The sequence below is a fragment of the Primulina eburnea genome, chromosome 9 (genome assembly GCF_022965805.1).
Source record: "Primulina eburnea isolate SZY01 chromosome 9, ASM2296580v1, whole genome shotgun sequence".
In the NCBI taxonomy this organism is placed as follows: Eukaryota; Viridiplantae; Streptophyta; class Magnoliopsida; order Lamiales; family Gesneriaceae; genus Primulina; species Primulina eburnea.
The window spans coordinates 33,564,486-33,589,125 of NC_133109.1; the positions used below are offsets into that span (position 1 = coordinate 33,564,486).

General features: G+C 33.4%; 4 protein-coding genes and 1 non-coding gene across 8 annotated transcripts; all 5 read right to left on the reverse strand.

Moving 5' to 3' along the window:
• Positions 1 to 858: 858 nt before the first annotated feature.
• Positions 859 to 3,671, reverse strand: LOC140840622 (uncharacterized). The gene is given in 5 exon segments (XM_073207803.1): positions 859 to 1,381; positions 1,383 to 1,734; positions 1,906 to 1,997; positions 2,102 to 2,350; positions 2,559 to 3,671. Coding segments are annotated over 5 exon segments (1,959 nt in total). The 5' UTR covers positions 3,393 to 3,671; the 3' UTR covers positions 859 to 949.
• Positions 3,672 to 7,844: 4,173 nt separating this feature from the next.
• Positions 7,845 to 10,671, reverse strand: LOC140841896 (uncharacterized). The gene is made up of 4 exons (XM_073209621.1): positions 10,479 to 10,671; positions 9,797 to 10,064; positions 8,939 to 8,999; positions 7,845 to 8,593 (listed from the first exon to the last, which is right to left on the reverse strand). Exons 1-4 carry the CDS (start codon positions 10,544 to 10,546, stop codon positions 7,977 to 7,979), a joined length of 1,014 nt encoding a protein of 337 aa, XP_073065722.1. The 5' UTR covers positions 10,547 to 10,671; the 3' UTR covers positions 7,845 to 7,976.
• A 1,513-nt stretch (positions 10,672 to 12,184) lies between these two features.
• On the reverse strand, positions 12,185 to 12,256 carry TRNAP-CGG (transfer RNA proline (anticodon CGG)). Its single transcript has one exon. It is a non-coding gene; the product is annotated as a tRNA-Pro (tRNA).
• Positions 12,257 to 12,763: 507 nt separating this feature from the next.
• LOC140841897 (telomere repeat-binding factor 1-like) lies at positions 12,764 to 16,868 on the reverse strand. 3 transcript variants are annotated; one of them, XM_073209622.1, is made up of 7 exons: positions 16,726 to 16,868; positions 16,152 to 16,395; positions 15,814 to 16,031; positions 15,214 to 15,298; positions 13,903 to 13,986; positions 13,401 to 13,745; positions 12,764 to 13,070 (listed from the first exon to the last, which is right to left on the reverse strand). In XM_073209622.1, the coding sequence occupies exons 2-7, from the start codon at positions 16,299 to 16,301 to the stop codon at positions 13,047 to 13,049; spliced, it is 906 nt and encodes a 301-aa protein (XP_073065723.1). In that variant the 5' UTR covers positions 16,302 to 16,395; positions 16,726 to 16,868; the 3' UTR covers positions 12,764 to 13,046. The 3 variants fall into 3 exon arrangements, with proteins under 3 accessions (XP_073065723.1, XP_073065725.1, XP_073065724.1); XM_073209624.1 differs by having other exon boundaries at positions 16,152 to 16,360; positions 16,726 to 16,867; XM_073209623.1 differs by having other exon boundaries at positions 16,152 to 16,868.
• Positions 16,869 to 20,172: 3,304 nt separating this feature from the next.
• On the reverse strand, positions 20,173 to 21,470 carry LOC140841898 (flavonol synthase/flavanone 3-hydroxylase-like). 2 transcript variants are annotated; one of them, XM_073209626.1, is made up of 2 exons: positions 20,893 to 21,470; positions 20,173 to 20,813 (listed from the first exon to the last, which is right to left on the reverse strand). In XM_073209626.1, the coding sequence occupies exons 1-2, from the start codon at positions 21,453 to 21,455 to the stop codon at positions 20,225 to 20,227; spliced, it is 1,152 nt and encodes a 383-aa protein (XP_073065727.1). In that variant the 5' UTR covers positions 21,456 to 21,470; the 3' UTR covers positions 20,173 to 20,224. The 2 variants fall into 2 exon arrangements, with proteins under 2 accessions (XP_073065727.1, XP_073065726.1); XM_073209625.1 differs by having other exon boundaries at positions 20,173 to 20,837.
• Positions 21,471 to 24,640: the final 3,170 nt, after the last annotated feature.

The window sequence follows — 24,640 nt, forward strand, 5'->3', positions numbered from 1 at the left end:
GCCCCTCTCATGTATTATTTTCAAAATTTTATTTTATACTGTACACTCTAAGGTAGGAAACGAATTAGAGTTGTGCCAAGTGCTGCTGAAGGAATCTGCGTCGGTAACCATCGATTGCGATCGCGTGGTTAGGCTGTGAGGAGCAGTCTGTAAAATACGGTGGATATAACCCGGTGGCACTCCGGTCAAAGAGGTATAAGGTTTAATTTATTTTACGGAAGCATGATGGGCCGTTAAATTTTAAAAGAAAAAATCAATTATTTAAATTAAAGCATAAAAGGTATTTTGGGAAGTTGGGTACTAAAACAAAAATTGAAAAACTTTAAGTACTGAAACCTAAGTTTCCCTACTTTTAAAGACTGGTTCTTTCTTAAATTTCAACTGGTTGAAACTGTGTGGCCTTCTTTAGTACAATACCAATTATTGGGCAAATCAAAGTAATTGTCCTTTTGTTTTTAGTTGGAAGAAGAGAATTATTACAATTTTTTTTTTAAAAAGGAAAACAGAGTGTTACAATTTAATTTCGAATTTAAGAACTACTCCGGTTGCTTCTTTCTTTTACATGGAAAAGTTGATAGTCGTTGATATATATCTAATTTTTTAGAGTACCATAAAATTGAACAAGGATAGTTTATACAACGGCTCTAGCAGTACACTAACTCGATTCCAGCTTTACAGATACTTGGCAATAGGGGAGTCAATAGATCTGGTCTGGACTTCAAGCATGATTTTTTAGTATTATTATCTGTAACTTATTTAATATTCATTTCGAATATCACACACATTATGTATGCTCTAAAACCTTGTAATTATAATTAGAAGCAGTGTCTTGAAATATTGTAGTACCAAATCTTGGTTAAAACTGCGGCCGACTCTATATACATCAACGAGTCTTGCTGCACAGTCATCTTTGATTGATACACAATGTGAAACTTTGTACACTTAGTCATCAGTTCTTGTTAGTTTCAAAAGCCATTGCAGTCCGCTCGATGTGCTTCATCAAGATCACGTAGATCTTGTTCTTCAATCTCCCGCAAATTTCGATTTCAGAATCTTCCAAATCATCAGAACTCAACCTTCCTCCATCTTTTCGAAGATTTCCCTCTTTATTTACTATCAAATCCAGCCAGTCGCTCAGCTTTTTCACTCTGTACATCATACCAGCAACGGAATTTTCACGTTTCGTCGAGGAGCATTTTCGCTCAACTTCATCCAAATATTCCTCCACATCGTTGAGAAACAGCTTTCTACTTTCGTAGTCTAAGCATGCAGCCAAGTCAGTAGCAGCATTTAGAGTACTTCCCTTAGTCCATTCATTCTGATCATCTCTTTCTGAAGCAAATAAAAGAGGAACATTAGTGTTGCTTGTGGCCTTTTTAACGATGCACCGGCCTTTCAGGTTTTGTACTTTGGGTCGACGTGCTCGATTTTTTGACAGTGGAAACGGTTGGATTTGACAAGGGATCAACTACAGAGGAGGCAGGAGAGAGATCCACGGCTACTGCTGATTTTATCCATGTTGCTGCATTTTTCTTTCTTTCAAGAGCAATATCCAACGCTTCTTTTATTGAATTGGTGCTGAGGCATCCGGATTCTTGTGTCCTAAACGGACTTATGCTTGTAAGAGACTGCATTATTAACCTCGTACGAGCTAAATCATCTTGAAGTTCGAAAAACTTATCAGCGCGTGGTTGGAGATCTTCTCCTTCTGCCAAAGGCAACTCCGAAAACAAGCTGCAAGAAGTAAAATTCCGCTCAACTAAAAGTCTTCAAGAAATTAAACGGCCATTCACTTTCTCCTTGTCATAATTTATTTGAACTCTAATATGTGATCCACACTAAATCGCAATGTCATTTAACAAGAAATCGAGGAAAAAACTAATCAAGAGCGCTTATTTTCCTTACCTTAATGAGCGAAGCGATTTCTCAGCAGCACAAGCCTCTTGCAGAGCATCTGCAGCTGCTAGCATAGCAATATCTCTTTGCTTTATCACCTCCTGCAGTTAGAAAAATACAATTGACAAAATATATAAAATGCTAAAAAGGACAAAACAAAACTCTAATTTTCTGCTATATTATCTATGATTGCTGTAATTTATACCTTGCCAAGTTTCACTAAGCTTGATGGAAGATAGTTCCACAATATCCCGGTTTCCGCCCCTTTTCTATCATACACAAAACTACACAATGAATTAGGAATCTGTACATTATTGACCTTTGGTGTAGAAATCTGGCTTTTGTTTGTTCTCTTGATTAATCTCTTTGCTGAACCAATGTCTGATCTTCTCCTGGACACTGAACCAAAATGTTCATCGGAGCTGTCATATCTGATAGACCGAACTGGTGAAACCTGTTGAGATTAATAAGATAAGAACAAGTTATGCCAAGGTTGAAGTTATGCAGTAAATCATATCAGAAAATGCTCCAAAAGCTCTGTGTTGGTATAATTTATACGAGTCATTTTTTACTAACATACATCTTTCTAATGAACATGATATAGTAGTCAATCATTCCCAAGAGACAGAGCAATGGAATTTGGAGAAACACAAGAAACTAACATTTGCACTACGGCTTCTAGAAGGTGGCCTAATTTCCTGCTTGGCAACTGATGAATCAAAGATATCTTTTACACCCAAAATATCAGACTCGTTCCAGCTTCTTCTCTTTGAAATACAAGTTGATGAGGCGTACGATACAATGCTATCTGTATCGCTGTCATAATCAACAGAACTTGGCCTACTCTTTGTTCCTTGGTCTCCAATATTATTACCATAATCAAGAATCCTCGTGCTACATTTATCGGTCCTAATATCTCCTCGACATTTTTTTGAAGGACTCAATGAACGGAACGTTCTCCGGTGTCCATCCTTCAACCCTCTATTTCCTTTCCTTAGAGAAACAGAGTCAGACAATCCATACATCAATGAATTGGATGAAAACTTCGAAATCTTTTTCTCAGAGATTACACCCTTCTCAACGATATTATCTACAGTACCAGAAGCTTCGAGGATCTTAACCAAATTTTCTGGTGAAACAATGTCTTCAGGAGTTCCTTCGCATCGGTGCCTCCCGGGAACCGGAGTTACGCTCCTGAGCAATGGAACGGGATGCGCATTTTCCAGTTTTCCTACGTAAATGAACTGCCCAAGTTTCAATTTATTCCCTAAAATCATCTCATTCTGTTCTTGAGGCAAAGAAACATACAATGCATGGGATAAATCAGACACTTTAAGAAAAAATCCTCTATTTGGCCATAAATCGCCTTCTTCTAATACTGGGATTATGCTTCTGATTTGTAATAATACAGGCTTTCGATCATCTTCAGATTCGTTTTCCGCCATTTTCATGTCTTCAAGAAGCTTCAAGAGAACGTCACTCTTCAGCGAACCCATTTTTTTTGTCACGCAATCAGGTTTCTTGAAAAGAATATACAGATTTCTTTAAATAAGGAGGGTTGGTAATTTTCAAAATTTTCGATTTAAGCAAAGATGGATCGAACAAAAAGGGGAAAACGGAAACCAACCAAAATCCCAGAACGGGAAAATAGAAGTCGAATCGATTATTTACAAATGAAAAGTGAAAAACGATATAGGATTCTAACTTGGAAGATAAGGTTTAATTCAAAGTTTCCCATGCAGAGTCAAAAGAATCCAATGGCACCAAAGGCCGAAAAATCCGAAAATACAAGGAAATGAGGAGCAGATATGGAAAATTTGTTGTTTGATTTCCCATTTTCAACTAATTTTTTGTGAACTCTGTTTTTTTCATTTCCAAATTAAACCTCACACATTTCACTTTAATAATATAATATTCGACTTTTAAAAAAAAACACGGTTGAATTTTATTTATATTTTTTATAATATAATAAAGTGTGCTTAAATTTTTGTATTTATCTCTTCATATGCAAAACATGTGTGAGACGATCTTACGAATCGTATTTTGTGATACAGATATCTTATTTGGGTTATTTATGAAAAAGTATTACTTTTTATACTAAGGCATAGTTTGGTATACATGATAGGATAAACATGTGATATATAATATAAGGATAAGTTAAGGATACATAAGATGTAGGATATTATGTCTAATGTTTGATATGATTTTAATAAGAGTGATTAAATTTATATATTAGGTTGTAATGACAAAATTAACCTTCTCATAATAAAGTTTATAATTTCAAAGTTGTTGCTTAAGTTCATATTTTTTATTTGTTCATGCACCGATAATGCTTGCATGATTTATTTATTTTTACCTAATTTTATACATTATATAATATGATAATTGAGCTCTTGATTTTTTATGAGTCAAGTCAAATATCAATTTTTAAGCTTAATCGAGTAATACTAATAATTTTATAGATATTTATAAAAATTATTTATATAATTATCTCGAACTCATTTATATCATTATCATATTATATAACATATAATAATAAATAAAAATATTTATTTAATTTTAATTTCTACCTACTAGCATAGATTTATAAAAATCTATAAATTGAGGGTAATTAAGTCATTTGTAATGTATTTTATCATTAAATAAAAATTATCACACCTAATAGAAAGGATATTTTATCCTTCTAAACAATTATTTATCAAGGGTCATTATAATATCATGAGTTTTTTAAAAATGTACCAAACATGGGATAAAGAGGATTATTTATCAATCCCTCTCTTATCACATGTACCAAACTATGCCAAGAGTATTATTTTTTATTATGAACAAAAAACCTACCATATCTCATACCATATATCATTCATGCATGGCATAATTAAATCAAAACTTGAAAAACAATACATAATATACATACATATTCACTATATATTATTAGACATAGTTTGGTATACAAGATATGATAAACATGTGATATATAAAAGAATGATAAATTAATTATAAATAAAATATAAGATATTATATTTAATGTTTGGTATGATTTTAATAAGAGTGATTAAATTTATATATTAGAATGTAATCACAAAATTAATATTATCATAATAAATTTTATTATTTGGGTACACATTGAATATGTTAATTTACCTTCGTGTAATTCGATGATAATTAGTTCATCGAGTATTTTTTATATTATATTTTAACAAATGTAAATATTTTAGTTTTCAATTTATTTTCATAAAATAGATCTATTAAGATTGTTTTTGTTTTTGTTTTACTCGATTGAGGAACGAAATTATGTAATAAACTAATAATAAACATTAACTTAAACTATATATATATATATATATATATATATATATATATATATATATATATGTTTTATTAAACAAATATGATCCGTTTTATATGATCGATGCGATCGATGCAAGTTTACAAGTGAAATGAGAGAAGATAGGGTTTTGGATTTTTATATCGAGAGAAATTAAGTTATTTGAATTAGTATTTTATCATTCAATTAAAATTATCATACCTCTTACAAAAGATATTTTATCTTTATATAGAATTATTTATCACGGGTCCATGATAATATCACGAGCTTTCTAAAATATAACAAACCTTTATCCAATGTATCAAACTATATCTTAATGTATTAAACAAAAACATCATATAACTAAGCCGAATTTGATGTGATTTTGTGATACCAATAGTTTTTTTTTTTTTACAAAATATCCCAAACAGTAACTTCGAATATTTACACATCATATCTCAATTTCTTTAAATTCAAATATTTAAAGAGCATCTTCTATCAATTACATATTTAATATATTCATATAATTAATAATGATCCATATAATAAATATATATAAATAACATTACGTCATATTAAATGTTGGTGAATTTGTTGAATTTGCAGCTTAAGAAAATTGGAGATTGAAATTTAAGGAGTTGACAGTACTCAATTGGTGCACTCCAACTCTCAATGTACATATAATCGTGATGAATTTACTGCGTAATGTTTAAGATATTTATTCTAATAACACGTCTTATTTGGATGAGCATCTCATATCATATTTATCAAAAATCATTTTCAGTACTTCTTAAAAAATCATTAATAAAATATAGAGTAGATCTTTTGTGAGACAGTCTCACGAATCTTTATCCGTGAAATGATCAACCATACCGATGTTCACAATAAATATAATACTCTTAGTATAAAAATTAATATTTTTCACGGATGACCCAAATAAGATATCTGTCTCACAAAATATAACTCATAAGACTGTCTCGTACAAATTTTTGTCTAAAAAATAAAACAGATTCACATGTCATACACATATGTTAACATGTTCAGTTATATTTTACTCAATTTGAGCGATCTGACTGTCTTCGCAGAACAAAACGACGATTACAAGACTGTCGCGGCCGTTTTCTGTAAATTTTTCAAAATGTTCCTAATTTTTTTCAAAATATATAATTATTTTTATTATAAAATGTTTTACGACGATAACCATCACCGTTGTGCAAAATGTCAATGAAACTGAAACATTCGTCTCCGAGATTACATATTAGTACTGAAAATATTACTAATTTATGTATGAGGGTTTTAGCTTTTTTTATTTATTATTATATACATAATTTATTTACTAATTAAAACTTGGGGAGGAATTTAGCTGTCCATTATAATTAAGTAAAAAATTTATGTGAGACGATCTCATGAGTCGTATTTTGTGAGACGGATCTGTTAATTGGATCATTTATGAAAAATTATTATTTTTTTATCATAATAGTATTATTTTTTATTGTGAATATCGGTAGGGTTGACACATGACACATCTAATATAAAAATTCGTGAAACCGTGTCACAATAGACCTACTCATATAATTAATACCTCTTGGTTTCAGTCAAAAACAGATCATCCAGTAAATTAAACCCATGCACGGCTGCGGATTTGCATGTCAAAAAATTCAATACATTTTATTTTTTGACCTTTTTAGCCCCATGAGGCTCTTCCCATTCGTTATAACTGCTCAATGGTCAAACCTGATTAGAAGGTCATTTTACGCATTTGTTATTCAACGATGAACCGAAAAGCCAGCCAGCATTCAAACAGCATATAAAACATCGTCCGACAAAAAATTCATCGGCAGCGAGAATTAATAATAACAAGAAACAATGGAAGGCTTAATCCCCTTCCTCTTCCATGCCATCAAGAAGCAGAGGCAGCCGGCCTACGTCTACCGTCGTCTCTCCAACAACTCCACCGGCCGGAGCTACCACCTCCTGCTACCTGAAGGCTCCGAGTTTCAGCTGCCGCCCACCGCTGATCTCTTTACCTCGACCTCAGACCAGTTCAAGTCACCTGGCCGAGCCGGTAATGGCTTGAAGCAGAGGGAATTCGCTTCTGGAAGCAAAGTCAAGAATTAATGCTATGTTCCATGTTTTTGGAATTTCTTTGTTTGATTTATATTATTATGCTTTATAATTATATAATTTTCGTGCTATGTCTGATTAGTATTGCTTAATTAGGCCTTTATCAGCCTTCGGTTGTAATGAAAATCGCGGAATTGGTGAGTCTCTAGATGGAACGAAGTGTAAATTCTTATCTTTGTCTTTTGATTTATGTACATTTTTAGCAATGATAATAATATTATGATAATATTTTTGTATTCAGGGCTTCCAATCATTTTTGTACATTTTTATTATTAACTTGGAAAATGTCAGTTGGTCTCTTCAAGTTAAATACAGAAAAATTAATAAATGTAGCTTCACTACGTTTTTTACAATTTTAATCGACATGCTACGTATTTGTTATATTTTTAACCAAACGTGTTTCCGAGTTTCATTCATGCTGTCCATCGATGGAGTCTGTTTGCTTACATTTTTTTACTGTAAACGAAATCTTTGCTTTTTAAAAATTTTGAAATTCAGCACATTTTTCCATCAAGATATTTTAAAGGTTCCAAATCAGAGATTCCACAAAGGCATATCATACTTGATTCGACAGCGAGCTTTACAAATCACACTTAAAAAAAGCATAAAATCCCCCGGCATAAGAGCCTTTCTCAGTACTGCAACAAAATATTTATGATGCCAAAAGAGCTTCGATTTTTGAAACCTGATCTTCTTCATTCTTTGGGGCCGGACTTCGGTTTGCCTCATTGTATAGATCATGCTTCCATTTCTCAACATGGCCACCATCTCCTGCTGGGCGATGGCCTTGCCTTCCCGTAAATTGATCTCTACCTCTGTATCTACCGTTGCTACCATACCTGTCTCTAGATGTGAAGTTACCTCTCCATGCCTCGCCCTTGCTCGATTCCCTCTCCCGTGCAAAAGGTCTTTCAGGTTTGTCAGAATATCGTGAATAGTGCACTCTTTCCTCTCGTTTCTCACTTTTGGCAGCACGGTCTTCAGGGTTTGGTATCACTAGATTTGCTGCCGGAGCTGCGGTTGCTGATTTGTCCACTTTCTCTGGATCTGCAGTGGTGATCTTTTGCTCACTAAAGGAAGGCCTCTTCCGCGCAGCAGGTGGAGGTGGCTTTGGATTTGCCTCCATTTCATAGTATCCATCACGACGCCACATATTATTTTCTCTGTTTTCCATAGCTTTCTCATCCTTCCATCGCGCATCACTTGATAATATTTTATTTCCGGCCCTGCTGCTTAGCTGTGCCTTGTGGTCCCTCCACCATCCACGTTCTTCACAAGAAAATAAGTAATTTACAATCTAATCCTTATAATATCAAATACAGCACAAAATAAGATATTACCCTATCACAAATTTACTGCGAGTGAAAAAGCGGTAAAATACAGCTTCAGATCATTTTATACAGCTTAATCGATGAAGTGATGAAGCACAACTCCGTTGGAAACCTAACAATTGAACATTCTTAAGAATGCCACGCAACTGTATTAGGAAAAGTGAAGAACAAGCCAAATTCATGAAATACTCAATGTCTCAATCCATATTAAATCATCCAAACATATCACAAAGTTTAGAAATGAAACCCCATACACAGAAAAATCAATCATGAAAAACCTTACCGCTGTCTGTTCTGCGACTGAAACCTCTCCCATCTTGCCTGGTAATACCACGGTCATCATGCTGTCACAAGACATTGACAGGCAGGCCAAATACTGTTATATAAATGGAGGTACTTGAAGCCACCAGGCTGAACAAAAATCCAAATGGCCTGAATAAGATGGCTCGAGAATGAGTAAAAAAAAAATCTTACACCAGTCCAAGATTAAAGCAACTTTTTACCTTGTCTGCTCTGAGAAATTAAGTGACGCACGTAATGATATCCTAAAAATGACATATAATTCTTGACACCCAAACATTTACGTGTTTCAGATAAGAGGAGAATTAAAATTAATCATAAATGGTTTAACTAATTTCAACAGCTTCAACAAGATATGGCTAGCATGTCACTAAATTCCACTACCCATCAACCCATCCGAGAAAAGATAAAAAGAAGAATAATCTGCTGAGCTAGCTCATTAAGTTGAAAACTACCATGCTATAAAAGCTCCAACTAATCCACGTGAAAATAGGACTAAAACATCAATGCAACAGTGTCCAAAAACCCGGAAATAAAGACAACTGCTTGTTCGCTGTCCTATAGCTTGACCTTCATACAATCCATGGACACCCACAACAGAATATTTCCTGAAATCCAGAACTCAAGAATGAAACAATTAACTAGTAAACAAGACCCAATCCATATGGGTACAAAGATTAGTGTAGACTAGTTTGCCATGATCTTTAATAGCAGAAGACAAGAGCTTTACAACAGACCTGCCATATAAAAAAACATGAGACACTCGCATAAGATGGTGAAAAGCGAATGCAAGGAAACTTCCTCGGGCCACTACAATAATATTTGCAAGGGAAAAGCATACCTGAAAGTATCCCCGGGATCGAGGCACTTTGGCTGGATCAGAAGGATGATTGCTACCTTCAGGGTTACCGTTAGCTTTTTCTTCAGATTCTTTGCTCACCATGCCAGCTTCAACCTTTGCATCACGCCCTAATGGGGCTTCAAGCGGCAATGCATCCTGGAGCCTGCGATGGTGCTTCTGATCGCTGTGCAAATGATCTTTGTCCAACTGGGGGTGGGTATCTGGTCTTTCAGTTGCTTGTTTACCATCTCTCCTGGATCTCTTGGGGCTAGCAGGAATCGTTCATGTTTGTTAATACGATCATTAAAGGCAAAATTCTTTACAAACAGGTTTTCCTACTCAAACCACCGGTTAAAGAGGTGGTAGAACAGCACATACAGGTGACAAGACCCAGACCACGAAATCCTACAAGCTTCAGAATGATTGAAACATCCAAGCTCCAGCATTCATATGCTGAGCTGAAATCGTGCAAGTGAAAAGCCCTAATTATACTAACATTTTGAAAAGAAGAAGAATAGAAAAACTTGAACCTGATGGTATATATACGTGAAAAAAATAATCAAACAATGCTAACACAAAATCAGAATAATCAGACATATTTTTTTCTACTTTCGACATCGAAATAAGAAAATATATAACGAAGCCAACGGAGTAACAGAAAATCCATGTGCTTAGACAAAACCTGGGTTCACGATCGAATCTAGAACGATAACGCTTCGAGTCGGAACTACGGTCTACCCGACGAGACATTATCCAGTTTTACGAAGATAGAAGGCAAATAACTCCGCCACCACTCTTCTCCTAAACAACGGCGGCGATGGAGAACGCAAAACCCCTAATCCGACAAATGGATTTCTATCAGCGAACACAAACTTTAAGATCACAACAGCTACCTGCTTTTATCTATCAAGTTGGTCTGGACTCGTTATGGGCCATAAGTTATAAGGCCCGACATTTCGGTTGGGTACAAAGCCCAATTTTATGAAAAAATGTTTATTATAATTAAATCTCAACTCAATATATGTTACAAACTATAAGATTGTTTGTCCACATATTATTTAATCAAACTTTGTGCAAGTATACTTGAGAATATATTATTTAGAAAAGTACACGAGATGGTAGTCTCCTATAATTATTTGTACATTTAGGAAAGATTTTTTGGAGCAAAATAAATTAATACATTCACTCTCATACATTTTGGTACAATGAAAATTATCACAAAAATTCTTGTAAGATGATCTCATGAGTTAATTTTGTTAGACATATCTTCTATTTGGACCATCCATGAAAAATATTACTTTTTATACAAATAAATATTACTTTTATTGTAAATATGTGTATGGTTGACTCGTGTCATGAATAAAGACGTGTGAAACAATTTCACAATATACTTACTCATTAAAATGTTTACAAATCGAAGAGTAGTTCTTCTTCTTTAAATCTAGAAAATGGACAAAAATTAATGATTTCATAATTTGGGTACTGAATGTATTTTTTTTTTTTTCATGGGACACATATTTAATGTATCACTAAGTAATCCATCATAAATAGCAACAGATTATTGAAATCTCATAATTGTCAGATTATAAAATATAGAAAATTATATACCTCAGGAAAGATTTCCGAAGGAACATTTATATGAAAACTTGAACTCGATTATATATTTTGTAGCTTGGATACAGGTAAGTAGCCGCGGCGATAAAGAATGCCGATCAGGACGACGATGCCGTCATGACCGAGGCGGGCTGCTGGTCCATGCTTAAGGGTGGTGTCAATGTCAGAGATGATGCCTCCTGTGAGCTCTATTTTCCGGTTCTTGAAAATCTTGATCCCACAGATCAGTAACACAGCAGGCAATTGTCGATAGCGTTTCACTACAACCTTTCACCAAAGAGGAGTGGGAGACTCGTCGAGTTCAAAATACTGAGAAAAAGTTGTAAAAAATTAAGTCTGTGTATTGATTATTTCATGGGACAAATAATAATAATAATTCCATGTATGATACGATATATAATACCTTGCTCCAAGGCAATTAAGAATTCTCTGTGTATTCAAAGCCAATATCCGCATCAAACAGTAAGTAAATTCGTGAAAATTTGCTTGATTATATGTGAGCACTTTTATTTTCCTTTTATATTTTGCGTATTTATGGTCAAAGCTTGGATAAAATTGTTACAGACAGGTGACACCAATTACCAGAATGGATATGTATGTCTGAAAATTGACTGATAAATGTAATAATCAAATAATCATCGTCGAGTTAGAAATAGATTGGTATATTTTTTTAAAAAAAATTATTCCGAAAATTTAAAAGCTGAAATCTTTTTTTTATGATCTTGTATATATACAGAAAAAGTGCACCGAGGTCAGTGAAAGATAAAATTGGCGGGGGCATTCCGAGAATCGAACTCGGGACCTCTCGCACCCGAAGCGAGAATCATACCACTAGACCAAATGCCCTTATGCAAGATGGAAATATATTAGTATATTTATTAATAAATCGCTAAGCCATATTACAACGTGAGCCATAAATATCACCCGAAAACTTAATAAACAACACATTTTATTTATTTAGCTTAGAATGAAAAGTGAATTGCCAAATAAAATAAAATTCAGCAATATGTGACAAACGGCGAACGAGTCTGACTGGGATGGGAATCCATATAAATTTAAACAAGTATTATATTTTTAAAATGGGATTTATAAATTTTTTTTATTTTGTTTGTGTAGAATATATTATATATTCAAATGTAGTGGTATTATTAAATGTATTATACTCAAACGACCCATTTTGAGCACAGAGTCGAATTTGAATGATGATTTGATATCCATTTGGTGCGTCGAGTCGTCGGAGAGTACTGTGATGTCAATCTTATGAAAAAATGTTTAATTTTAGAACATACCAATAAATGAAAATGCTGTTCTGTTTTAAATTTAAATGCATAAAATGTCTGTTAATCACGTTGATTGTGTAATTAGATTTTCATTTATTACCCACAAATTTTCAAAGTGAAAAGTATTTCCCATTCATAACAAAAGATGTTAAGAATACATGGAAAAACTCTACAATAAACCAGGCACAGCCTTGGAAAAAATTTAACAAGAAGAAAGTTCCACAATTGCTCGTGGATTCCGGAATTTTATCAGAAATACTTTGTCGTATTTACAGTCGTGGAGCACCAAGTTCGCTGAAGGAAAAAACCCAGGTTCAGTCAGTCGGAATTTTTGACTCCCAAACTATTGAACTTCCTCAAGCATGAATCATCTGTACATTCTGCAAACAACAAAATAAGTTCAGGCAGAAATAGAGAGTACATTATCTGCACGGTGGTTCAACTAAACAAACTGGCAATTAGAACAAACCCAACTACCAAATTAAGGATATGGTGAGAAATAAACTTAGGACCGATCACCTAAAATTTAAGTTGGATACCTTTGATTGCATCCTCAATCTAGAACGTAAACCTCATGTTCACGGCCTACACTATATTCTTTTCTATGTTTCTCATGATCATCATTTTCAATTAAATGAAACTTACAGCAAGGAATCTATTGAAGTTTCCATGATGATAAAGACGAATAGAAGAATGCTAAAAAGATTTACCATTTGAGGGGTGTTTCTCTCTTTCAGCATCTTCAGCGCCGCATCTGCAAAAGCCTGAGCTGCTTCAGCATCAGCTTCAGCTGCCTCAGCCTCTTGTGCAGCAATTTCAGCTTCAGCCATTGCAGCTTCTGCTTCAGCAACTGCCTGAGCTGCAGCTGCTGCAGCTTCTTCTGGAGTCATGCGCCTCATCTTGGTTAACTCTAAATCAATCTGAGATTTTTCACTTGCATCATCGCAGTCAATTCTTCGAGATATCTTTTGTCTTCCTTCACGAAGGGAGACTGATGGATTCTTTTTTCTTTCAGATAATTTGGACGTTGCAGCTATTCTGTACTTACGTTTCATCTGCAAAACACAGACTTCAATAACTCAAGTCAAGTAACCACAACTTCAAATCCATCAAATTAGCGTTTAAGCAAGTTAAACCTTCTATTTTCACTGTCTTTCAAATTGAAGAAGCAATCAATAATCAAGATATTTAGAAATTAAAATCCAATAGTACCTTAATAAGTTTTCCAGTCGTAGCCAAATGCCTCAGTTTTGCTGACAATATCCTCTTGAAGTTTGGGGGTGCCCAGTATTGATCCTACAGAAACGGTCAAGATCAGAAGAAGATAGCTACTACTAAATTTGATTTAGTCAAAGTACATTATTTCTATGTTGAACATGTGGGCATGAAATACCCAAAAGAAGTGTGCTAATCCTTGGTTTGCGATAAGAAGACAGCAGATGTTTGATTATCACGGGTCTTTGATTATCCTAATGTTAAAATATAAATCATGTCAGTGTAAGTGTTCCACTGCTATCAAGAATGTAATACAAATACGGATAAATGCCCGTCCCCAAAGTATCCAATTTAAAAATGCAGCAACTTAGAGCCAACACTTACAAGACTGATTCACCCTGTTTTGATCAACATGCCAACTTAAATGCACAAGAGAAATATTCTCAAATGAAATCATCACTAAGACAAATAGTGTATCCTCTTCAGAAACAAAATATTCTATGATCGATAAAACTCAAAATATTGTTTGATTTCTGACAAATGGCACATGGGCGTTTGTTCACACTCTTCAGAAACAAAATATTCTACGATCGATAAAACTCAAAATATTGTTGGATTTCTGACATGGGCGTTTGTTGCCTGTGAGAGATTATGAAATCAAACCCGTCAGTGCAAAAAACAAATTGCTTTGCGCATCAAATGTATCAAAAGGCAAGAGAAAAAGACGTGTAGTCTGTATTTCTAATATTCTTTCTTGTCATTGTTCTCTTCAAGTATAGATGACTATTTAGACTTAGGACAAAGAAGATGCCATTCTCGACACGAGGGAATGTGCTTAAAGTTGTCACCTATGTTTCCTTATGGACAACATCTTCCAAAGAGCAATTACACACCTAACGCAATAACAGGCTCTTAAGAGCAGTATCGGTTTAAGAATTCATGAAAAATTAATTTATGAACCATTCATAAAAGAAAAAAGAACCCCAAAAAAAAAACAGAGGTTCCTTGAAATGGTTTTCATGAATTTGTGCGGTACTTCAACAATTATCTACTGTCTACCATTTCATACTTGTTTGGGGAAGAAACAAGTGTTATCATAAGGTATAGTTGGAGTAGAACAATATTGTAAGTAACCATAATGCATTTCTTGTGTAGGTGGAGTACATGGGAAAGGCATTGTGACGTTCTAGAACATACATTATCCAAAGTGGAACTCTTTCAAGCCAATAAACAGAGACATACTACTTTTTTTAACCCCGTATAATGAATAAGTTTCAGTTCATTTAATAGACTTGAGTAGATAAGCACCTCTATGTATGCAGCTATGGTTGTCTTGTTAGAACCCCCATGCTCCTTCAGTCTGTGTATGGCCTCAATTATGAGATTGTCCAGCCTATAATAACAAAGTAAAGAAAATAAGCATCCTAGTAATTCATTATTCATTATTAGCCGTACCAGCAAAATAGTCCCAAGATACTGATAAATAACTTCCTTATCCTCTTTTGGTTTTTTATTTAAGTATTGAACTCAAAATAAAAATGTGAGAATATTGAATCAATCTATGAGACCATGCAGTTCGGCATATGAAAAAACTTGCATGTTAAAACCCAAGCATTACTTCAAAGTCATGTAGAATGAGTAAATAACCTAGAGCTGCTCCAAGAAGCAAATCGAAATGCTATCTAATTCATCCATGAACTTGTTTCTACTCTTTGTCTCCGAATACATATAATAATTATTTGTAAACTTGTTTTATTTACTTCGGGTCGCAGGAAGTGCTGCATGCCATGGTACAACTTTAAAATGAGACGGATATGTGAAAATTGGACAATACACAACTTGTTCAGCTGGATCAATTCGGAAAATACAAGTTCAAAAGCTGTGAAACTTTAACAGTAAATAACTAACCTCATTATAGCTCTCTTTGGACCATCAGTTGGTGAAGGACCACCAGAAGCGGCAAGAGGGCTTGGATCAACAGTTTCCTCATCACTTTGACTAATGGTCGAAAGAGCCGTCGAGCTCTCTCCACGTTTATGGGCCGGTTGTGTCCTCTTTAATGCTAACCTAGCCCTCTCCCTGGAACCCCATCCGTTAGCCATGACGCTAATATTCCGCCATTTGTCCTATCAAACATTAATTTGTCGACATTATAAAAACATAAGCATGTGAACTTTTCAGCATCTACACATCGAAATACCATCACGATAACGAAAAATGCTATAAAACCAAAAGAAAATATCTACCTTGAGATCAACATTAGATCGCAGACACAAAACTCCACTGAATTGTGGATCCTTAAGGATCGTCCGCCATTTCCCAGGCCCATGCTTAAGGACTCCAGCTTTAAGAGCTGCTTCTTCTTCAGGAGTCCACTTTTGCTTTGGTGCTCCCATCCACAATTTTTAGGAAGAGAACAGATGCTCAGAAATTCAGCTGATAAATCATATTCTAGCTAAAACTCAAAAGGCCATGAATTACTCCAGTCTCCTATCATTATCAAGATGAAATCAAAGGTAAAGACGCCAAATTCAACGTCACTGTTCTTTAATCAAATTTCATTTCATTTTGTTCAAAAACTCCAGATCGTACTTCCCCAAAAAAGTTCCACAGAGAGCTAACTGATCAGAGTTCTTTTACGGATAATTAAGCAAATTTGACAAAATTATCCTAGATTGGATCAAAATTTCAAGAGAATAGTAATTAATAACACGACGTGGAAACCGAAACCCTAACCCTGATCATAGAATGCAGAGAGCAAAATTCTCTAAACCGCGATCAGGAAATCAGGAATTTAACGAGATAAGTGATGTAGAGTACCTGAAACCTAAACAATGCTAATTTGATTTAAAGATCTGAACTTGGAATTGACTCGCCCCCCTTCATTGTTCATCCCCCTTCTCTGCTACCTACGTATACCAATTCCTTGGCACAACCATAATATGTACCTAACGGTATTTGTACTGTATTAAAAACCTATTTTTGGAGATTTTATTGAAATCATTTTTTATACGTTATTAAAATCATTTTGAAATAATTTATAGTTTTTTTAATAAGATTAATCTAGTAAACCGAGATGTATAATATTATGGTAAAAATTTGTGTGAGACGGTCTCACGGATTGTATTTTGTGAGACGGATCTCTTATTTGTGTCATCGATAAAAAGCATTACTTTTTATGATAAGAGTATTACATTTTATTATGAATATCGGTATGATTGACTCGTCTCACATATAAAAATTCTTGATACGGTCTCACAAGAGACCTATTCAATGAAAAATTAAAATATATACTAATAGATATTTTAATAACTGGATGATAATTTAACTAATCAATTTTAAAATGATGATTTAATCGGTCGATCAATTCAACCTATGAAATGAAGAATCGAACCAAACTGTTTACTGTTATATTACTTAAAATAATAATATAATATAATATAATAATAATACTTTTAAATTTTAAAGAGATTAAATCAGTATAAAATTTTTAAAAAAATATATTTATCGAAATTTAAAATCTAACCAATAATACATATGATCAAATATTATTATTACTATTATATATATATATTAAACAAAACATAATAAATAAAATGAACTCTACTACTGTTAAAATAATATTTTTAACAAATTTCAAAATCTAAATGATCATGTATAAATATAACAGAAAAATAAATTTTTACATTTTAAATATGAAAAGTAATTAAATTCAAAAAAATATCTCCTAAAAAATAAAATAAAATAAAGGTGAACCGATTCTATCAGTTCATGATTGGTACGACTCTTGACCAATTTGGCCATTAATAATGTTTTCAGCTGTGGTCTAGATCGGATCAGTGATCAGTTTTCGATTGAACCGATTAGTTTCGGTTCTGAAAACACTTATACTAATATAAGCAACTTCACGATGACTAAATTTGCAAGATGAGAAATTAAAGATGACCTTGAAGCAGGAAGAAAAAAAATTTAACACGTGAAATTAATTATATGTATCAGAATCGAGATGATACGGTTTAGAGTCCGTATTATAATTTTATTGGGCTAATAGCATTAAATCTTCTTGTTAAATTATTACATAACACAAAACTTCTTTTAAAAAATTAATCTCATCTACTTTACAAAAAATAAGCTATAAAACCCTTTGTCCTAAATTGTAGTTGCACGCGTTTGAAATACAATTGGTCATGCTTTTTTGACATTTTTATTATTTAAAAATAAAATAAATATTGTAGAAGGGAGCGATTGTCGTTTTACCAAAAAATACATTTCATGTTAACTGTGCAACTCAAATCTTTTAAATTATACAACATCTCAAGCATCATGTTTCGATTGTCCTACTTAACATAGACAATTATAGTTATTGAAGTATCTCCTCTTAAACAAAAAAATAAAGTGAAGAATATAGTTATTGAAGATGGGTGAAGGCATAACAGAGACAGAAGATAAAAAGCCTCACAAAAGCATGGTGCATTGTGGAAGGTTCGACACTATCTGTGGGGTAGTGTCTCCACAAGATCTGGGCTATTGATTTTAAAGAAATTGGTGGACCTCATGTACGTTTGTATAAATCTGGACCTTTGATCTTTTCATGGGGACAGTGCCCCATAAGTTAGGATGAAATCTTCCATGCATTGCTTTCACCAATTCGGTACTTGGCAATGATTAAGCAGCTAGTTTTCTGTGGATTGGTCTGGAAGGAATATAACCATGAGTTACTAAATATATGAAACGTACGTACATGGGACATCATGCAACATTTTACAGATGTTGCGAAACGAATGTTCGTTTTCCAAAATAAAATAAGTGAACTATAAACATTCAACTAAAGTAGATTGTCACTTGAGATGAATATATTGATTCTGAAATACTTATTTTAATTGAAATTTAGTAAATTCTTAATAAGATATATATATATATATATTAGTATTTTCAAGCTCAAAAAATGTTCGAATAAGATTATGATGATCAATGTTTCGATCAGGAAGCTTGGTTATTGTTGAAAGAGCAACCAAATAGAAGATACAGTCATCTAAAAAATTTAATGGGGTTTCGATGAATGCTGCAAAGAAACTGAAGAATATTGATGGTGATTCATCTCTATCTAATTTCTCCGCTCTCCGATACATTTACTACCGAGGAAAGAGACGATGTGCAAGAATTGAGCAAAACTATTAGACCAAGACAAAAATTTGTATGAGACGGTCTCACGGGTTGTATTTGTGAAACGGATATCTTATTTGGGTCACCAATGAAAAAATATTACTTTTTATGCTAAGAATATTACTTTTTATTGTGAATATGAGTAGGGTTGACCCGTCTCACAGATTATGATCCGTGAGACGGTCTCACATAAGACTCACTCTTAGACCAATGTGAAGGAAGACATTCAAAAAAGCCATGATAGGAGAAAGGATCGAAAGCTCTTGAGGTCGTGGATTTGCTCAAAGAAATAAAAGAATGAGAAACATAATTCTATGAAAATGAGGAAGATTAATTCATGAGTAAAATATTTTTCAAAAGTTGAGCAAAATATATAGAACAAATGAGAAATGAGGTTGAGGGATCAAAAAACTAAAAAATGAAGCAAATTTGATCGCGAGAAAAATATTAACGGTCCAAACCGAAATAACGTTCAACGTTAATATCATATGAAAATAGAAAAAAAAATCGACAAATGATTCAGTTAATTATTTGTAATTTTTTTAATTATATGTATTTTTAAAAAAATGCTTATAAATTTTGTATGTATGTGTATTTTTTCTAATTATAAGTAATTTTTACTTATGTTCAAAAATTTAATTATGTATACTTTTATTTGTCCTGTTTTTTATGACCAAATTATTAAATTGAATAAAAAATTAATATTTCAATATTAACTCTACGATACTATCTTATTATTGTAACAATATAAGAGACGTTATCCATGATTGTTTATTCAATAAAATAAAAATTATTATTTAAAAATTATTTTTACAGTATTATCACACTATTATAGATAACGCTAACATTTACATGAACGGAAACATTCTAACATGAAAACATTATAAAAATTATGCGAAAAAAATGAAGGCGGCAAGGGGATATTTAGGAGAAAAATCGGGAAAAAAATTGCAACAGTCGACTGATCGGGCCTGTGTCGAACCGACGAGTCTGCCATTGATTTCCAATGCAATAAAAAATTCTTATTATATTAGTTTCTTTAGCAATGAGACGGGACGGGCAGTATCCAATTTTTTTTCCGACGCATGGATCCTAAGATTGGCATAAAAAAAGACCAAATCAAACTGGATTATTATTAGTTTCTTTAGCAAACATATCAAACTGGATTATTATTAGTTTCTTTGGCAAACATGATGGCTCGTTTACAAGGTGCGGGACTAACTCTATAGGAATTTTCTATATATTCCTTCACCACAACTTTCTTGTACCCACCACGAGCATGCATCCCATCTTGCACAGGGACAATCTCGACTCCGGGTGGCGGAGTATAGAACAACGCAACAGAAAACCGGTCCACCTCCGACTGCGTGGCTGCCCGATGCCACGGGCTTTTCAGAATGCCATCGCTCATTATTTCCATCAAATCTCCAACAGTTACTAGCAAAGTGTTGCACGGCCAATGCACTGTAAACCATTGATCATCTTTGAATATCTGGAGACCATTCGAGGATTCAAATTGGGTTAGGAGAGTTAGTGCACTTGCATCGCTATGCGCAGTTATGCCCAATGTTGAGGTAGGATCGGGGCTTGGTGGGTAGTAGTTGATTCTAACATTGATTTCAGTTGATTCTTGATCGAAGTATTGGGAAAAGGCTCGTTTATCGACCGATAATGCTTCGGCCAGCGCTTGCAGCAGCTCGTCGAGTATTTTCCGAGCACCGTCGGCGTATTTCTCCATGGCCCATCTGCAATTGACAATATTACAGTGTCTTTTCAAAATTTGCATGAATTTACTTTCTGTAAATGTCTCAAAATTTCAGATACCTGAAATTTGGCGGTTTGATGGGCCAGACAGCCAACCCGTCGGTGGCAGCTTTGGGAGCAACTTTCATGGCCAACCGATCGATCCAATCCAACACCTGATCCTCCGATTTCACAAAACTCCGGCCGTAACCCAAGTTATCGACGCTCATGTACGTTCCCACACTCCGCTTCTTCTCCTCAAACGGCAGCTCGAAGAAACCCCTCACCGACTGTTCCACCTCGCTCAGAACCAACCCATGATTTCCTATCAAGAACAAGCCCCAATCTCGGGCTTCTCGCCCCAGTTTTTCAATCTCTTCAGCTCGAGAAGAGGAATCAGGACCGTCCCGGAGCCCGGCCATGTCTATTACAGCAGGAGTGAAAGTGCTGGTCGCGTTTTTGGTGGCGAGGCGTTGGATGAATTGTCGGGGAAGGGATTTCAGCCGGGCCAGATCCTGAACAACGGGTACTAAAATCGTTTGTTGGATCCCGCTTTGGTCAGTGAATTTTGACTCGTGGTAGTTGAGCTTGCCAGTGTTTTCCATTCTCGCAACAGTGGAGAAGCTTGAAGTCTCGCCACTCATATCCTACCACCAATCATTGATTATATATCATTTTTTTAAAAAAAATTTAAAATTTATGAAAATAATAAAAAAATACACCAAGTTTTTTTTTTTATATATATCTATTATTAAAATGGATTATCTGAAATTGCAACATCGACTAAATAGGACCATTTAACATTGATCAGACAATATCAAGAATTAAACCTAATTCAAACATTTGATACTTGACTTTTTATGATTGCTCAAGCTTCTTGTGTTAACATCTATTTCCTTGATCCTCCCCATTCTTCCCACCCCGGCACCGTAACTCCTCCCGTCCGCCCCCGAGTTCTTCCACACTAAATTTCCTCCGGAATCGACTTCCACCCTCGTGCCACCACCTTGTTTAGAAGAAACAGCCCGTCAAATGAGCTCCTGGAGATCTTGATCGTCATGACAAAGTGATTCCGGTTTCGTCTTTGTAGATGTTTGAGGAATAGTACAATTTATGATGCCACCATTATCTAATCTAGAGCAATTACACATGTTGTCCATATAAAAGTGTTTTACTTTTTTCATGATGCTCGCATGCTTATTTTGCCTCTTCTTGTTGATCATGACCATATTTCAAGGGAAAAAGGATTTCGTTTGTAACAATTGAGGTAATAAAAATATAAAAAAAATAATATATAAATCGAGATATAGAGTGAATACAAAAGTTCTGTGACAAAATGGTAACTTGGTTTTGATGTGTATATTATTCTATGAAAATTTGATTTATAGGGCAAATAATTGGAAAAGGCCAAATGAAGGGACATTATTGATAATTGATATGTATTTTTCTATGAAAATTTGATTTATACGGCAAATAATTGAAAAAGGACAAGTGAAGGGTCATTATTTGCAAAAGTAACATTTATTATAATTTCGTAAAAGATTACCTATTTATGTGCATGCTATATTTAAAACAATTGTCAAAAGACATAAATAAATTTCTTTTAAAACTATATAGAATCTATTTGGCAAATATGACAATTTGAAAATATTTTACAGTTTTTCTTCTTAAAAAACATCATGATCAATGAAAAATAAGATACTGAAATCTTGGAAGATCTTCATGAATAAGATTTTTTTATATACTAGAAAAATGCACGTGCGTTGCACGTAAAAAACTAAACTACTGAAAATATATGTACGAAATTTTAATAATATTTAAATGAATTAAAACATGGTTAATAACATTTATCAACTGAAACAAACTAAGCCATAAAAAATAAAAAATCATGACCATAGACGGTATATAAATCAGAGTAAGTATCTTATCCACTTGATACACTTTCCAATATGCTTATTGGTTGATTTTGACAACTCAACAGCTCTTTGTCGTAGTTTGTTATAATATACATATAACTATTTTGATATGCTCAACAAGTATCTGATCGTCTTTAACATCTATTATGTTATTTACAATCCTTATCCGGGATCTGACATGCTCGTAGTTTGCTTCTTTATCACGACATTTTTTCGATTTTCTATATTGTTTTTATTTGATAATCTTATTTTTCCGACTATTTTTTTGTTGTTAAATTATTTTTCAGCTTTTGACAATCATTAACTATAACTCCTAAGAAAAAAATGCTTTTACTCGTGATAAGTTTTCACTTGTGACTAAAAGTATTTATAACCTATATATTCTTCAACAACATAACCAATGAATGGTGTTGCACCTTCTTCAAATATTGTGATATTTGTGATATCATTTTTATATATTTAGTATCAATATTATCAACATATAGCTGTAAGGTTAATAAATTTTTAACAACTATTTCTCAATCAGTGTGAGAAAAACACTTGAAATCTCTTCAAATGGCTATATCTTAGAATTGTATCCTCATTTAATTTGACACAATTCAAGAAAATCATCTTAATCGTCATTTTTTGGAAGCTTTGAAATAATGATTGCAAGCATCATGTCATGAGGATGATATAGTTTCAATCTCATTTGTTGTGTTTAGAACATACTATTATATTATTCATTGAAACAAAATAAATTTTCTTCTATCGAGTTTATATTTTGTTTTATAATATTTTATATCTTGTGGAACGATATACAAAATTAATTATTGTATTTTAAAAAGCTTGAGAAGAGATACGAATAATGCAATTAAGATATGCATATGAGATATCATTCAAATATATGTCAAAGTATTTGTCTTATTCAATATCTCATCTAATAATATAATCATTTAGATTTGATGAGCATTTTATGATAGTCAAAATTAATTTGATGAAATATTGTAGAATTTTATTTGAATTTCAATATTTTGCTAAGTGAATTTATTTGACGAGGAGTTTTCTATGCTACCATCATATATGTTATGAATTAGCTAGTTAGACACTTTGACTAAAAAAAGAGACAAAAACAATCTCGTATCACCTCGAAATATATCGAGATAATATTGGAGAAAATAAAGTGAAACTGACTCAATGTCTCAATAAAATGCACAGAATTGATCTGTTATATTGTGTCAACAAAGTTTTAGAATTGTTCTCATATCATTATAAATAGAATGAGAATTATGCACAATTTGTTTTTCATGAATTTCTTTTTCTAAATGAAGAATTTTTTCTTTTTGAAAAAACTATTTTATTGAGAAATATTGACATTTTATATAACATTCATATGTCGCACAACCATGAAGTAGCAACATGATCATTATATAACACTTAACGTACACATACAATTCTTCAATTCCTTCTTCATTATGTTTCGTTGAAATTTAAATTTGAATCATTATTGATCTTAACATTTTGCTTTAAATATGATTTAATATATATGTATATGTTTCATGTTACTTAATTAGACCTAATTTCAAATATCTATAAAAAAAATGTGCTTGAATTATATCATACAGAAATTAGGACATCGTATGTAGGACCGAACGCTTGCCGCTTTACCAAAAGCTATAGCTAGTAATGGTGCAACTCAAATCTTTTAAATCGCGCAGCAGCTCAAACACTACAGTTCGGCCGCTCAAGCAAGAAGGGACAATTCTTGCATCCAACAATCTTCCTCTCAATAATTGCACTCCTTGCAATCAATGGGAATCGAACCCGTGACCTTGGCTCTAATACCAATTGTAAGACCGAGCGCTTGTCGTTTTACCAAAAGCTATAGCGAGTAGTAATTGTGCAACTCAAATCTTTTAAACCGCGCAGCAGCT